This window comes from Engraulis encrasicolus, chromosome 16 (assembly GCF_034702125.1).
Source record: "Engraulis encrasicolus isolate BLACKSEA-1 chromosome 16, IST_EnEncr_1.0, whole genome shotgun sequence".
In the NCBI taxonomy this organism is placed as follows: Eukaryota; Metazoa; Chordata; class Actinopteri; order Clupeiformes; family Engraulidae; genus Engraulis; species Engraulis encrasicolus.
Genome location: NC_085872.1, coordinates 14,465,670 through 14,479,142, shown reverse-complemented (window position 1 = coordinate 14,479,142; position 13,473 = coordinate 14,465,670). Strand labels below are relative to the sequence as shown.

Genomic DNA, 13,473 nt, shown 5'->3' with positions numbered 1-13,473 from the left:
AAAAGGCAGCAGTGCTGCTACAGGCATGGTTTAATGATGACTTCATTGATGAGAGCCCAGCCCCCTGCCCTGCTTGGCAGCCTAGGTGAGGGCCATGGTGAGGTGAGGGTACAGCTGTCACAATATTCAATAAGTCAATATATCGTACAATACGCATTTACAAGTATGATGACTTTTTTGGCCACAATAAGTTACATTTGTGTGCTTCTTTGTTTTTCCTCCTCACTCTTAAATGTTGGTGTACTTTTGATTTTCAGTCTTTCTGTCTGCCTTATCTTTCCATCGATCTATCTATCCATCTATCCATCTATCTATTAGTGATGTGGATTGGCACTGCCCTGACGATGTGATTCGATCACGATTCGGGAGGTAGCGATCTGATTCGATTCGATTCTATGCGATTCGATCCGATCCGATTCAATTCTACAATGCATTGCAATGCATTACATTTCTACTGAAAGCAAAGCAAATGTTTCATCAGTCATGATGAGGCAATACAAGTAGTCAGATACTGACCAACAATTTATTGGCTGTTTTCTGGATCAGTCTGTATCAGTCTTGCAATGCTTTGAAGTACTTTTATTTAATTTAACATTCATTTGCTCTCATCTATCTATCTATCCATCCATCTTGCACCCCCTGCCGCGCCACTCAAATTTAGAAAGGCTGTATTCGCATTTGCATTGTATTTTTATGCTATTGCCATTATATTGCTTGAGAAAGACGTAGCTCGGTGAGGGTGAGTCAGACCTGGTAGTTCTGCAGCAGGATGAGGCTGAGGTAGAACTCGCTGAAGGCCAGCTTCAGGTCTTTGATGTTGCGGTGCGCGGTGCGGTCCTGTTGGGTGAGGTGGAATACGGCGCGGCGCCGGCGCAGGCCCGGGGCGCCACTGCTCTCCCGCTGCGCGTCCAGGGACGACTGCAGCTCGTTCTGCAGCGTGGCGAACCGCCTCTGGGCCTCAGCCAACTTCTCTGTTGTGGACGAGAGGCAGAGAAAGGCACAGGTGAGAGAGAGAGTTTGTTAAAGCCAGTTAAACAGCAGTGGCTATGTATGGCTAATGCAGGCAATGCATTGCAACTGACATTAAAAACCAACAATGAAATAAAGAAATAAATACATTAAATACGTTTGTTCACATGAATGAAGTTTAAAACGTTTGAGAGAGAGAGAGAGAGAGAGAGAGAGAGAGAGAGAGAGAGAGAGAGAGAGAGAGAGAGAGAGAAAGACAGAGAGACAAAGACAGAGAGAAAGAGAATGAGAAAGAGAAAGAGAAAGAGAAAGAGAAAGAGAAAGAGAGAGGAGAACAGAGTGAGGATAAAAGGATGGAGCAAAAGTGGAGGTGGTGAGCGTACTGTAGGACTGGGGTGTTTAAGAGAGGATGTCCAGAGAGAGACTAGAACAATACAACAGCAAAAGGAGAAACGAGTAGGAGGAAACAGAATGGAAAAAAACTGAGTGGGTAGAGGAGGTGAGTGAGTGTAAAGAGAAGGACACGAGAAGGACAGGATAGCATAGAGGTAAAGACCAAAACATGTTGTGAATAAAAGAGAGGGGAGGATAACCATCAGAGAAACAGTAGCCTTGGGCCTGGGTCCAGCTTTGGCTTTGGCTGAAGCCTCATCTCCAATGATTACATATTTTATGCAATAGTTTGTGATTCTATTTTTAAACCAAGCACAGTTTTCCTGTAAGAGCAGAGCAATTTGTCCTTGTCAACCAGGGAGAGGGGCAATGGCCAAGTTTCAGAACCAATAAAAATGTAGGAGCTCCGCAGTGACACACACGGTATGCTCACAGATGATTATCCGCTCCCTCCAAACTTCTACTGTGGCCAACACACTTCTTGCTCCACATATTTCACACTACTGGAATCACAAACAGCCTGGGATGAAACGCAGTTTGCACGCACACGCACAAACGTACACACACGCACATGCACAAACGTACACACACACACACACACGCACAAACGTACACACACACACACATGCATGCAAATGCACATGCACAAACGCGTGCACACACACGCGCACAAACGCGCGCGCGCACACACACACACACACACACACACACACACACACACACACACACACACACACACACACACACACACACACACACACACACACACAATGATACAGATGATCATTACGAGGCCAGCTTCGTCTTAAGCACAAACTAGAAATCAAAGGGTTCCAGAGACGGCGCTAGACAAGATATAGATGCCAGATCCCTTTAACCACTTGACTGCAGTGTTAGTTCTCACGAGAAAGTTCAACCATTATTACCTTACACTTAAGCAACTGCTAAGAAAGCAAAACCCATTGTTATGTGATCGTGGCTGGGCCCTGATCCTGATTGCGTATGGTGAGGTTACCTGAGTAGAATGTGTTGATTTTGGCCAGCTCCTTTTCGCATGTTTGGAAGAACTTCTCCTCAAACTTGGCATAGTATCTCTTGACTGTGTCTTCGTCAGTGACTGTAAAAAAGAGACACAATGACAACATGTGGATGTGAGAGCGGGTAAACAAACGAGCAGAAAATCCAAACGCTTGTTGTAACAGATTACGGGTACGTTGCTCAGAGCCAGGCTGTGATTCTTATGAAAATGATTTTTCAGCAGGTTCTTCCACTGTATGCAAATAGCACAATAAGGGCAATGCCATTCAAAGGTAGCACAGCACAGTGTGTATGTGGCTGTGCCTGCTTAGACTGTGTCAGCAATACAGTCTGAGAAAAGCCCAACAATTATTCTGTTGCTTAGACTAGCGCATATGCATGCGTGCACGTGCACGCGCACACGCACACACACACACACACACACTCAGCAGAAGGCAAGACAAACAGCAATCGATACGTTATTTTTTGCTGAGTAACTAAATATTAAAGTAACGACACATGACATGTTTACATAATAAAAGGCAGCTCTCTGAAACAGAGAGGACAAGTGAGTGAGAGTGTTGGTTGGAGTGTGTATGATGTCTGCTTCTCCTGCGTCTCCCGACACTGGGGCTTGTTGTTTGGGGCCTGTTAATAGGCTTATGGCCGTCGATGTCCAGACAGGCAGACAGTGAGTCATTGTCTGAGAAGAGTGTGAGTAATAGCCATGCACTGGTCTGGAGAGAGCGATAGAGACGAGAGGGAGAGAGCGATAGAGACGAGAGGGAGAGAGCGATAGAGACGAGAGGGACCTAGCAGTCCACTTGGGACAGAAACACTAGAGCCATTCTGGGCCCTGACACCATCACAACCTCCCAGTGTTGCCAGATTGGGCGGTTTCCAGACCAAGTGGGCTGCTTAGGATGGCTGTCTGCGGGTAAAAATGTAATTCAGCAGAAAAAAAAACGCCCAATATTTGGCCATAGAAATCAATAGAATTGGGCGGGATTTAGCACTTCTGGGCAGGCTTTGAGCACTTTTTGGGCTGGAAATCATCAGCCTCATCTGGCAACCCTACCCCCTCCCCCTCTTCTCAACAGTGCACTGTCTCTCCAGGGGCACTTGAGTCGGTCTACTTCCTTGATGCTACTACTCCTCGTGCTGTGTGTAATTAGGCTCATATACTATTTTACTCAAAAGGAAGACAACCTTATTGCTGGTTACCGTCACAAAACATACGGTCTACACCGGTTCAGAAGGCACACTAAAGTATAATCTTGGTTAGGGCCGTCTTCACCAAACCAGAGCACAGGTCCGCCAGCGACATGATACGATATGATGGCAGCCCAGAGGGATCCCACCACAAACTGAAGGGCTTTGGTGAAGGTGCCTCTCAGACATTCTAGGGTGCACGCCTCTCGACAAATCGTTTTGGATAACCGAATTTCACCACGCTTTATTACAGGCTGCTACAATGATTTCTGTACTTGAATGAATGATGATCTCAAACCATACGTTTAGCACATCGCCTGGTGACAAATGTGCTGGACAGCTGGGACATTTCAGCTGGAAAGGTACAAATGCTCTTTTTTTGTGCTCTTTTTCGACCTTATTCAACAGGACAGTGTGAAAGTGGACAGGAAGCGAACAGACAGAGACAGAGAGGGGCCGGCAAAGGACCCGGGCCGGGAATCAAACCCGGGTCAGCCGGACAGCAGGCGAGTGCCCCACCGGCTGGCCACGGCAAGGCCGGAAAGGTACAAATGTTCAAAAGCTTTCAGCGTCCATGCCTGCAAAGGCGCCTGCTTGTTTAAATTTGCCAGGATGGGCAAATGTAATACAAACAGATTTGAGTGCAGATGGAACACCTGGCAGGGTTGCCAAGCCACTGGCCTGCCAGCTGACACTGGGGAGGTTAAGATGCCTCTTCATGCAAGAATGCTTTGTCATCCTATCCACCCTCAAGCCATTTGCGGAGAGTGGGACGAACGCTGTCGTAGGGCGGGAGGTGGAAATGAAAGTTTTGTGGAATTTTAATCTGGGGAGGGAGCACAGAAATAACACCGCTTGTTAAGCCACTCATGCCTTCAGGCCGCGGAATGGTGCACACGACACCGCAACCATGAAGATGAGCGAGCGACCAGGAAGCTGTCAGTACCGCAGCGTCCTGCCATCAGAGCTCGGAGACCTACATGAAGCATCACTGTCTGTAATGTCTACATTACTACACGGTGCATAATGCACTACTAGGACGTGATCACTAACATGACTCCACACTTCTGTGACCAACTTTAAAAAACAATATACAAACCCCAACTCCGATGAAGTTGGGACGTTTTGGTAAACAGTGAATAAAATCAAAATGCTATCATTTTCAAAACATTCAATCTATTCATTAGATGGAGAATAGTGAAAAGACAACATATTAAGTGTTAAAACCGAGAAAAAATATTGTTTTGGGGGACATATGTACTCATTTCTAATTTGATAAATCCAACACGTCTCAAAGGAGTTGGGACGGGGATCAGTGAAATTTAGTAAACATCCAAATAAGATGAAACAACAAAGAAGAACATTTCAAAATGAATTGTACTGACGGACAATATAGGTGTCCAGGTATAAGATCATCACAGAGAGGCTGAGTCACTCAGAATTAAAGATGCAAAGGGAATAATTACCATAGTTATTACATACATTTTTGAATTCCCTTTGATTTACCACGATTGAGTGTACATAAGACATATTTTTGTTAATAAAATCATTGTATAGGTTCATGACATCATGAAATATATATTGGCTGTAGTCTCACTCTAATTCCTGGAGTGCTAGAGCTATTGAAAATTGACCATATTAAGAATGCTTAAAGACCTCATGACACGTTTAAAATACTGGAATATACACATACACGTGGAAAATATATATAAAATATAGATACTGGCCTGTGGCTTCAGTGGCGTGTGTTCAAATTTCGAAAATAACAGGAGAACCGGGCATATTTATCACAGTAATGCATCTCAATTAGAAAATAATAATTATTTCAGAATGAACGAAAACGGGTCGTCTCCACGTGTCATGAGGTCTTTAATGTATGAAAATGATACAGGGGTTTAACATTCTCCTAAGCACCTGAGCTCACTTGAAATAGACCCAGAAGACATGGGAAACTGTCCTTTGCTTACAGAAGTCAGCAGAAGTTGTAGAAGTCCATTCTTTTTGACAATAATAGAGCATTGCACATCCTGTGCTACAGTGAAAATGGACCATTCAACTTGTGTTAGTGCTAGGTTCAAAAGTCAGCCTCCATGATGGCATGCGGATGCAGTAGTGCATTGGTTAAGATGTTCTCACTCATCTGTAGAGTTAAATACAGTGCTGAATGGTATAAATGGGTTTTAAACAGCATGAAAAGCCACTCATGCATTATATGTTGAAGGGAGATCTTCGATTACTGCCACATAGTAAGGTCAAATTGCATTCTCTACTATGTTTTAACAGTTTGGCTCCATCATAAGGACCAGCAGGTGATAAAATGGTGGGTTTTTGGTCAAGACCTGTCACACTGTAAGCACTACAGAAAGGAAAACATTGCAAAACATGACAAGGAATACACCCACCATTTAAGCTGGTGAAATCATGTCCAAGATAGGAATTAACACTGTTTTTTTTATATAAAATCATCTCATCGGTTAATGTATTTAACTGTTAAGTGTTGTCTTTTGTTTTGTTTTCAGTCTTCCTCGACATTTGCTGCCATTTATTGTCCCCGTCCCAACTCTTTTGAGACGTGTTGGATTTATCAAATTAGAAATGAGTACATATGTCCCCCAAAACAATATTTTTTCTCGGTTTTAACACTTAATATGTTGTCTTTTCACTATTCTCCATCTAATGAATAGATTGAATGTTTTGAAAATGATAGCATTTTGATTTTATTCACTGTTTACCAAACGTCCCAACTTCATCGGAGTTGGGGTTTGTATATTGTTATTGAGATATATATATATATATATATATATATATATATATATATATATATTGAGAGATATATAGAGAGATATCGGCAAATGACCCGGGCCGGAAATTGAACCTGGGTCGGCGGCGTGGTAACCCAGTGCCCCGCCAACCCCTGTGGCCAGGTTTTTGTGCCTGTATAGACTTCCCTCTCTCAAACAGCCTGAAAATGTAAGTCAGTGTTTCCCATACATTAAGGAAACTATGGCGGCCCCCCATAGTTTAAATTTGGCCGCCATAGTTTACGAAAATGTAAAAAAAAAAAAAAAATTTTTTTTTTTTTTTTTTTTTTTTTACTTTTTTTTTTTTAAACGATATCCGTTTTTGTTAAAAAACGATTTGAATTACGATTTTGAATTTCCTTCGCATTTTCCTCCTGGAGTAAATACATCCTATAGACTCTGTATTGGTTAGATAAGTAGTCCCACGGTAACACAGAATGAGGGGAAAGCATTAGGAAGTGACCGTAAGGGTATTACAGTTGATTCATGTGTGCACACGTGTAACATCGGGTGAGTAACAGAACATGTGCGCAACGATGCGTTATGACACCCGATATGCGATGATCTTCGTCCAAATCGCTAGTCGCATGCATCATCGCTAACTGCGTTTACATCGCGTGCCGCGTGTAAGGCAAATGTTAGTTGTTGACATGTATGGAATTCACTTCAATTTGTGCTGTTTATTGCTTCAGTTGTGGACAAAACGATTGGCCAAACTCACAATAGAAAGCCTTTGCTGTGCTACTGTCCCAGAGAGCTGAAAAAAAACCTTATAGAAGAAGTCACACTTAACAGGGGTGTTTAACCAATCCAATGAGCTCTCTCTCTCTCTCTCTCTCTCTCTCTCTCTCTCTCTCTCTCTCTCTCTCTCTCTCTCTCTTCTCTCTCTCTCTCTCTTCTCTCTCTCTCTCTCTCTCTCTCTCTCTCTCTCTCTAGTAGCCTACTATTTACCCATAACAAATGGTGAATTTCTGAGCCCTTTTTAATTTGTAGCCTATACCACTGAAGGCATGATAATGCTTCATCATATTTTAGAAATAGGGCCTATGTGCCTTTTATATAGCCTACCAAATGTTTATCATTTTGAAATTGTTTCAGTTGTTTATGACTTGTGTATGACTGAAATTATCTCTGCATACTATCAGTGCTGCATTGCTTTGTAAAGATAGGCTATTCAACACACTTTAAAAACACACTGAAAAGATACGGCCATAGTAGCCTACTGAAAACATTTGGTTCATAATAATGGTGATTAATAAATGGTGGTCTTAAATTTTCATACTGACATCCTTGAATTTGACTTGGTAGATCACGGCAGACCAAAAAGTAGATCTTGGTTAAAAAAAAGGTTGGGCACCCCTGCTATAGAGAGAACCACAAGTGCTTGAAAGACAGGGATCAAAAGCCTAGTCAAGTTGTTGTAGTTTACTTGGGTTTGGGAGCAATATAAAAAACCTTCAGAGAAGGGACAGTTGGGATGAGTTTACTAACACTCCCTAGGCTTTGTTTTACAGTTATAATGAGTTTGGTGACAGACCTTCATTGACACAGCAGAGGAGACATCGGGCTGCATATAGAAATTAATGTGTAATGAATGTGAATATAGACATAAATGTGTAATATGTTGTTCAGCCCTTTTAATGGGAGGAATTTGGAAAAAACTGGCCTGTGGACCAGCACCCTCATGTAGAATGTGTACGCCTACAGATATGTGTGGAAAAGGCATAGCCTACCCTCTAAGACCTTTTTGTCTATGCGTTAACAATTTCACAGTGCTCTTAAATTCTTATCTCTGCCTCCTATTTTGTTTTATTATTGTTTCCCAGACCCCTGCATGAGGGACGAATGAAACTGTGTTGTAAACAGAAATTATTCACTGTACTGCATTTTTTGACAATGACAATGTACTACTATTATACAAGTCATGGGTAAAATCTTATGTAGCCTTATTTCTCAAAATATAAATGGCTGAAATATAGGCCCAGGCCTACAGTTTCTCCATGCGCCAATGTCATACTGTAGTCATTGTTTTGCCGTTTTGCATTTACGCTGCAAGAATAACCCCCCCCCCCCCCCCCCCCCCGCCCCCCCCCCCCCCCCCCCCCCAAAAAAGGCCCGTGTGAGAAGGACCCCCCCCCCCCGGACAAAATAAACCCCGGCTGCCCCCATAGTTTCCAAAATTTCTGTGGGAAACACTGTGTAAGTGCACACAATTGTTTTACTAGGTCTTACTAGTACTGAATGGTATGACGATTATTGATATTCATATTATGCCTCTGCCTACCGAAAGTGTCAGTATGTAAACATGTTGAACATGCACAGTAATTTAAGAGTAAATGTGCGTAAAAAATGCTGGGTCAGAAAAGTCTTCTAGCAGAAATTAACAGTAATATTCAGTGACAGTTAAAAATGAATCTCCATCATGAAAAGAAACACATTGCCCGGTTTGCCTCTGAGCTGCAAACTGCTGACATTGCGTGTCTGGCTAGCACACTGCAATATCGATGAGACGTGATTTGGGTGACCGCTTGACACAACTTCAGGCTAGTGGGCTGCATTCATCATGGCCCACTTCCCGCAGGTCTGTCTGCACCATGGCAACACCCCTACACTGTCCAGGCCTGAAATGGGTCAGTGTGCCTAATGGCTGTGGACGGGACGGTCAGTCATAAGCCACTAACATTGCAGAACTGTGTTCTGTAGTTCTGTTCTGTGGTCTGTGTTCTGTCGCTGAGAAAGCATCATGGCATGGGAAAAACAGAGAAAATAAAGTGAAATGCATTCATACTTAGTTTAAACACATCTATACTTTCAGGGCATCTTTGTGGTCTGACACACTGGAAACCCAGGGGGAACCATGACAAAATTGTGAGCCATCATTTCAATGGCAATCATCCATGATGAGATCAGGCTACTGACTTCCTCACCTTCTTTTAGCACCCATGCATCACCTACTGTGGTTAGGGAACAAAATAAGCAATCTTGGATACGTTATTTTGGATGTCTGACGTGGTTTTGTCTAGTTAAAGTGGAGGGCGAGGCAGGGGAGGGGTGTAGAGACGAACCCCTCATGAGGGAGCGGAGGATGATGACAGTCGTGCTCAGGAGCACATGCTCACGGCCTAAGGAGCACAATTTATGGAGACAGACCTTTCAGAGCACTATCATCACCCTCCTAAAAGACGCCTTATTTCAGCAAAAACTGTCCAGTAATTATAATGTGCCGGGCCCTAACCACCTTCCAAACAATAGCAATTTTCAGATTCACACTTTAATCACTGCTGTGTTGACACGCTGAATGTGAAGTCTGCAAATTATAGCCATTTAGGTCCTTTAACACTGAACGCTTTATTACTCTACTTCAGAAAAAAGGACATGTGAGGGCCAAGTGATTTCTGGGAAATTCACATCATCCAAAACAAATATGTTCATGTAGGAAAGGCTATGGAGGATTTTTTTCATTAACAATGCCAGTTAGATGTCTATTTAACTGACCTGTTAGAAAGTTTGCATTTAATACTGAGAAATCCTTATTTCCTGTTAGATTACTGCTGCACACTATCACAAAAACATGCTCACTGCGTACGGATATCAGATAAATGATGGGTTTACCCACACCCAGTGTTTTTTTTTTTTTAACGTCTGCCTGCATCATCATATTTCACTCTCTTAACTGTTGATAATGGAAACGTGTTTTGCGCAGATTACAGCTTGACACAGCAATTTAGGAATAGTGAAAAGAACGCTACCGTCAAAATTACGAGGCAACGTACATTCTCACAGTCAGTGGACTGCAGCAAAGGAAGACGCACAAGAAAGACACAAGAGCTGGATACTGGCTTTGGAAATGTCATAAGTCAAACCGAAATAAAGACCATCAACTTGTGTTTATATAAGTATTATTATGAATAATAATCGGATGTGTTCTTCTGATATTCACTGTGCAAAGTGATGGGCAGCATCCATGAGTTTTAAACTTTTCTTTGGCTTCAAGTTGATTAAAGAGGGTGATCTATCAGGATTGGCATCTCTAACCTGACTGACAACAAACAGCCATCTGTTGAATGACAGTCTGGGTGCATGGCAGGGCCCATCCACAACAAGAAGCCAAAAGGCCATTCACATTTGTGACAACCTGTGAATCAAACAGGGAATGGCAGCTTGGGCCAGAGACACGTGGATCTAAACCAAATCTCCTCAAGATAGGAGCTGAGAGGGGAGGGGGAACACTGGCTTTACTACTGGCTCAGGGGTGGGGAATCTATGTCTCGAGGGCAATTTGCGGCCCTTGAAGCCGTTTTATCTGGCCCCCGACATAATTTTTAATTTTATGCAGCTGCTCTTCATATGAAATATGACATATTTTGTAAAGGAATCTTAGAAATCCCATTTGCAATACAATGAACCCATTAAGACGCGGCTTTATAAATTTGTTGTTACCAGTATGGTAATGACCAAGTCGTGGTGCATTACTAAAGGGCTTGTGTTGTGTCATAGTATTGTAGTGCTATGGTAGTTACATTTCAATGACTATTACAGCATGCCACTGGAGGTACGGCGCGCATTAAGGGGCTACGCTATATCAGGGGACCCAGAGAAGGTGGGGTCTGTTTTAAAGGTGGCAGGCAGCCTTCAATATACTGTAGGCCTAAAATGCAGGGGGAAATCCTGGTTTGTGTTCATAGTACGGCCCTCGGAGGACTTTTACGGCCCTTGGAGGAATTTCAAATGGCCCTTCGAATGAAAAAGGTTCCCCACCCCTGGGCTAGAGGGTCTTCTCCTCTTATAGGGAGGGAGAGACAGAGAGTGAGATGAGGAGAGAAGAGAGAGAAAGAGAAAGAGACAGATATTACCTTCAATCGATGGAGCCTGATCCTGGGCCGAGTACAGCATCTCTTTAAAAGCCTGCAGGCAAAAAACATAGCAAAGGTCAGATACATGGTCAGCTGCTTTGCTATTACTCATTAGACCTCATATGATTGGACATAGTCTAGCCACTGACAGACAGACATGTAGTGGGGAACTCTGCCAAGCAGGAGGAGGAGGAGGGTGGAGGGGGGTGGAGGGGAGGGGAAGGGAAGGGAAGGGACATAGCTGCCTGAAACAAAGCACAGACCAGAGCCACATAACACAGAGCAGAAAAGAGGAAGGGAGCCATTGGAGTGGAGCGGCGTGCATGACAAAGGAAACTGCATCATATCACACTGACAGGAAACTATGGCACAGCCAGGGGAGACAGGAACAGAAACACGGGTGACACTGACACACAAATGATGAAGGTTCGGCTTTCCAAGAAGTACAGGAATACAACAAGATTCATATTTGCCCGGCCGTCACAAATACAACTGAATTTACATGAGCAAATTAATCAGGGCATGAAACCACAAGACATCCGGTGGAAAACACTGCTATTGCCAGGAACAAGAATTAGGACTAAAGAAAAGGGAAATGTAAATGGAAGATGGCTTGTCTCAGCATTCAGTCAGAACGCAAACATGAGGTTGCTTAAGGTCTGCTGTTTTTGTTCTTCTCTAGTACACCTCAGTGGCTGACATGGTCTGCTTGGGGTCAGGGGTCATATGACTGAGTTTGTTTGCTCATGCTGACAAACACACATTGTGCAGAACAGAGCTCTCTCGCATCAATACCTCCCAATCAATGGCTTTATAGCCTTTAGGAGTCCTCATTAACTGTAGCATGGGGGGATATTGACAGCTCTACCACAACAGGGTCCATCTCTGCCAATGCCCATGATGTCAACATCACACCGCTGTGCTTTATTTTCAATGGGTCGGCTTGCTCTCGCCAGTCATTTCTGCAGCAGGATGCCAAACGTGGGATACTTGGCCAAAATGTACTCCCAAGCCCTCTCTCAGATATAAAAAAACGTAAAAAAAACAGGCTGTCGCTAAAGGTCAGATAAATCAGAGCGATTATTTGACAAACAAAGCCCTGCAAAACTCTATTCTGCTGCGGTCTGTTGTTGTGGTGTCACCTTACAGCTGGTGGAAGCCAGAAGGCCGTTCAGCTGCCGAGCTACAGGCTAGAGAGGAGTGGAGAGCCCACTGCTGGTGATACTGACCTCAGCCTGACCCCAGAGGTGCGCTGCTGTGTAGCGCACTGGAGGGTGATGCCTGTGTATGTGAACTAGAGACCAAAAGGCTACATACACAACAGGAGGAGGGGGTGGTCTATTTTTAAGTGTATTTTCTGCTTCTAGCATTTAAAAAAAAAAATTCCCCCAAAGAGAGAGAGGGCTTGCTCACCATCTTGTCTGAGTGTATTCGTTTCAACACATTTTTTTGTGACTGTTGTTTGTATTGTCTAAATGTACGAGTCAAATGCTTGTGTGGGACCCTGTTGACCCACAGGCAGAGTAGACCATGTGACACTCTGGGCTCTTCACCCACTCAGAGCTGACCACACACAGCTCAGCATTTTAGGTTCCCAGGAAGGAACGAGATAACCCTCTTTCACCACCATTCATCAAAGTGGTCTATGTTTGTCTAAAGCATGTTACTGCTGCATAATTAAGGTACAGTCGCATTGTTCGCTCCTAGAAATAAAAAAGGAAAAAAGAGCAGTGTTCAGTGTTTTATTTTAGTCACTGATCATGTTTTCCTGCCTTACACTTGCACTTGGACTGAGGGCTTGTGCTGAGGACTTCCATGGTCTATGTTTGTCTTAAGTATGTTACTACTGTATAATCAAGGTAAGGCCATTTGTGGACTATTCATAGAGATTTCTATTCATTACACAGTCTAGACTACATGCTTGCCGGTCCATGCGTACTACACTGGACACTGGTGTAGTAATATGTGCCATGTGACAAGGACGACTGTTTCAGCACATATGTGACTGAGGGGCCAAGTAGTTCTTATTTTTTTTTACTTCCCTCTCCATGCTCAGCCATGTCTGCTGCCCCCCCCAACACGCCCCTGCTGGCTCTTCTTCAGCGGGCTTTTCACACACGCGTGTTATCTCACCCTGCAGAGCTCTGTTTGGCAGTTCCCTGTGAGAAACTCTATCAACATGCAGGGGAGATGTGAGCCAGACTCCCAGACTGTCCATCAGGGGCCGG

At 43.7% G+C, this 13,473-nt stretch overlaps 1 protein-coding gene across 1 annotated transcript in view; it reads right to left on the bottom strand.

Annotated features, from left to right (window-relative positions):
• xpr1b (xenotropic and polytropic retrovirus receptor 1b) overlaps positions 1 to 13,473 on the bottom strand; it is a 37,643-nt gene that overhangs the window by 21,167 nt on the left and 3,003 nt on the right. Inside the window, exons 2-4 of the mRNA XM_063218760.1 lie at positions 11,246 to 11,297; positions 2,378 to 2,479; positions 751 to 971 (exon numbers count right to left, since the gene is read on the bottom strand). Of these exons, the coding sequence (XP_063074830.1) occupies positions 751 to 971; positions 2,378 to 2,479; positions 11,246 to 11,297 (375 nt within the window). The remainder of the gene's footprint in view (positions 1 to 750; positions 972 to 2,377; positions 2,480 to 11,245; positions 11,298 to 13,473) is intronic.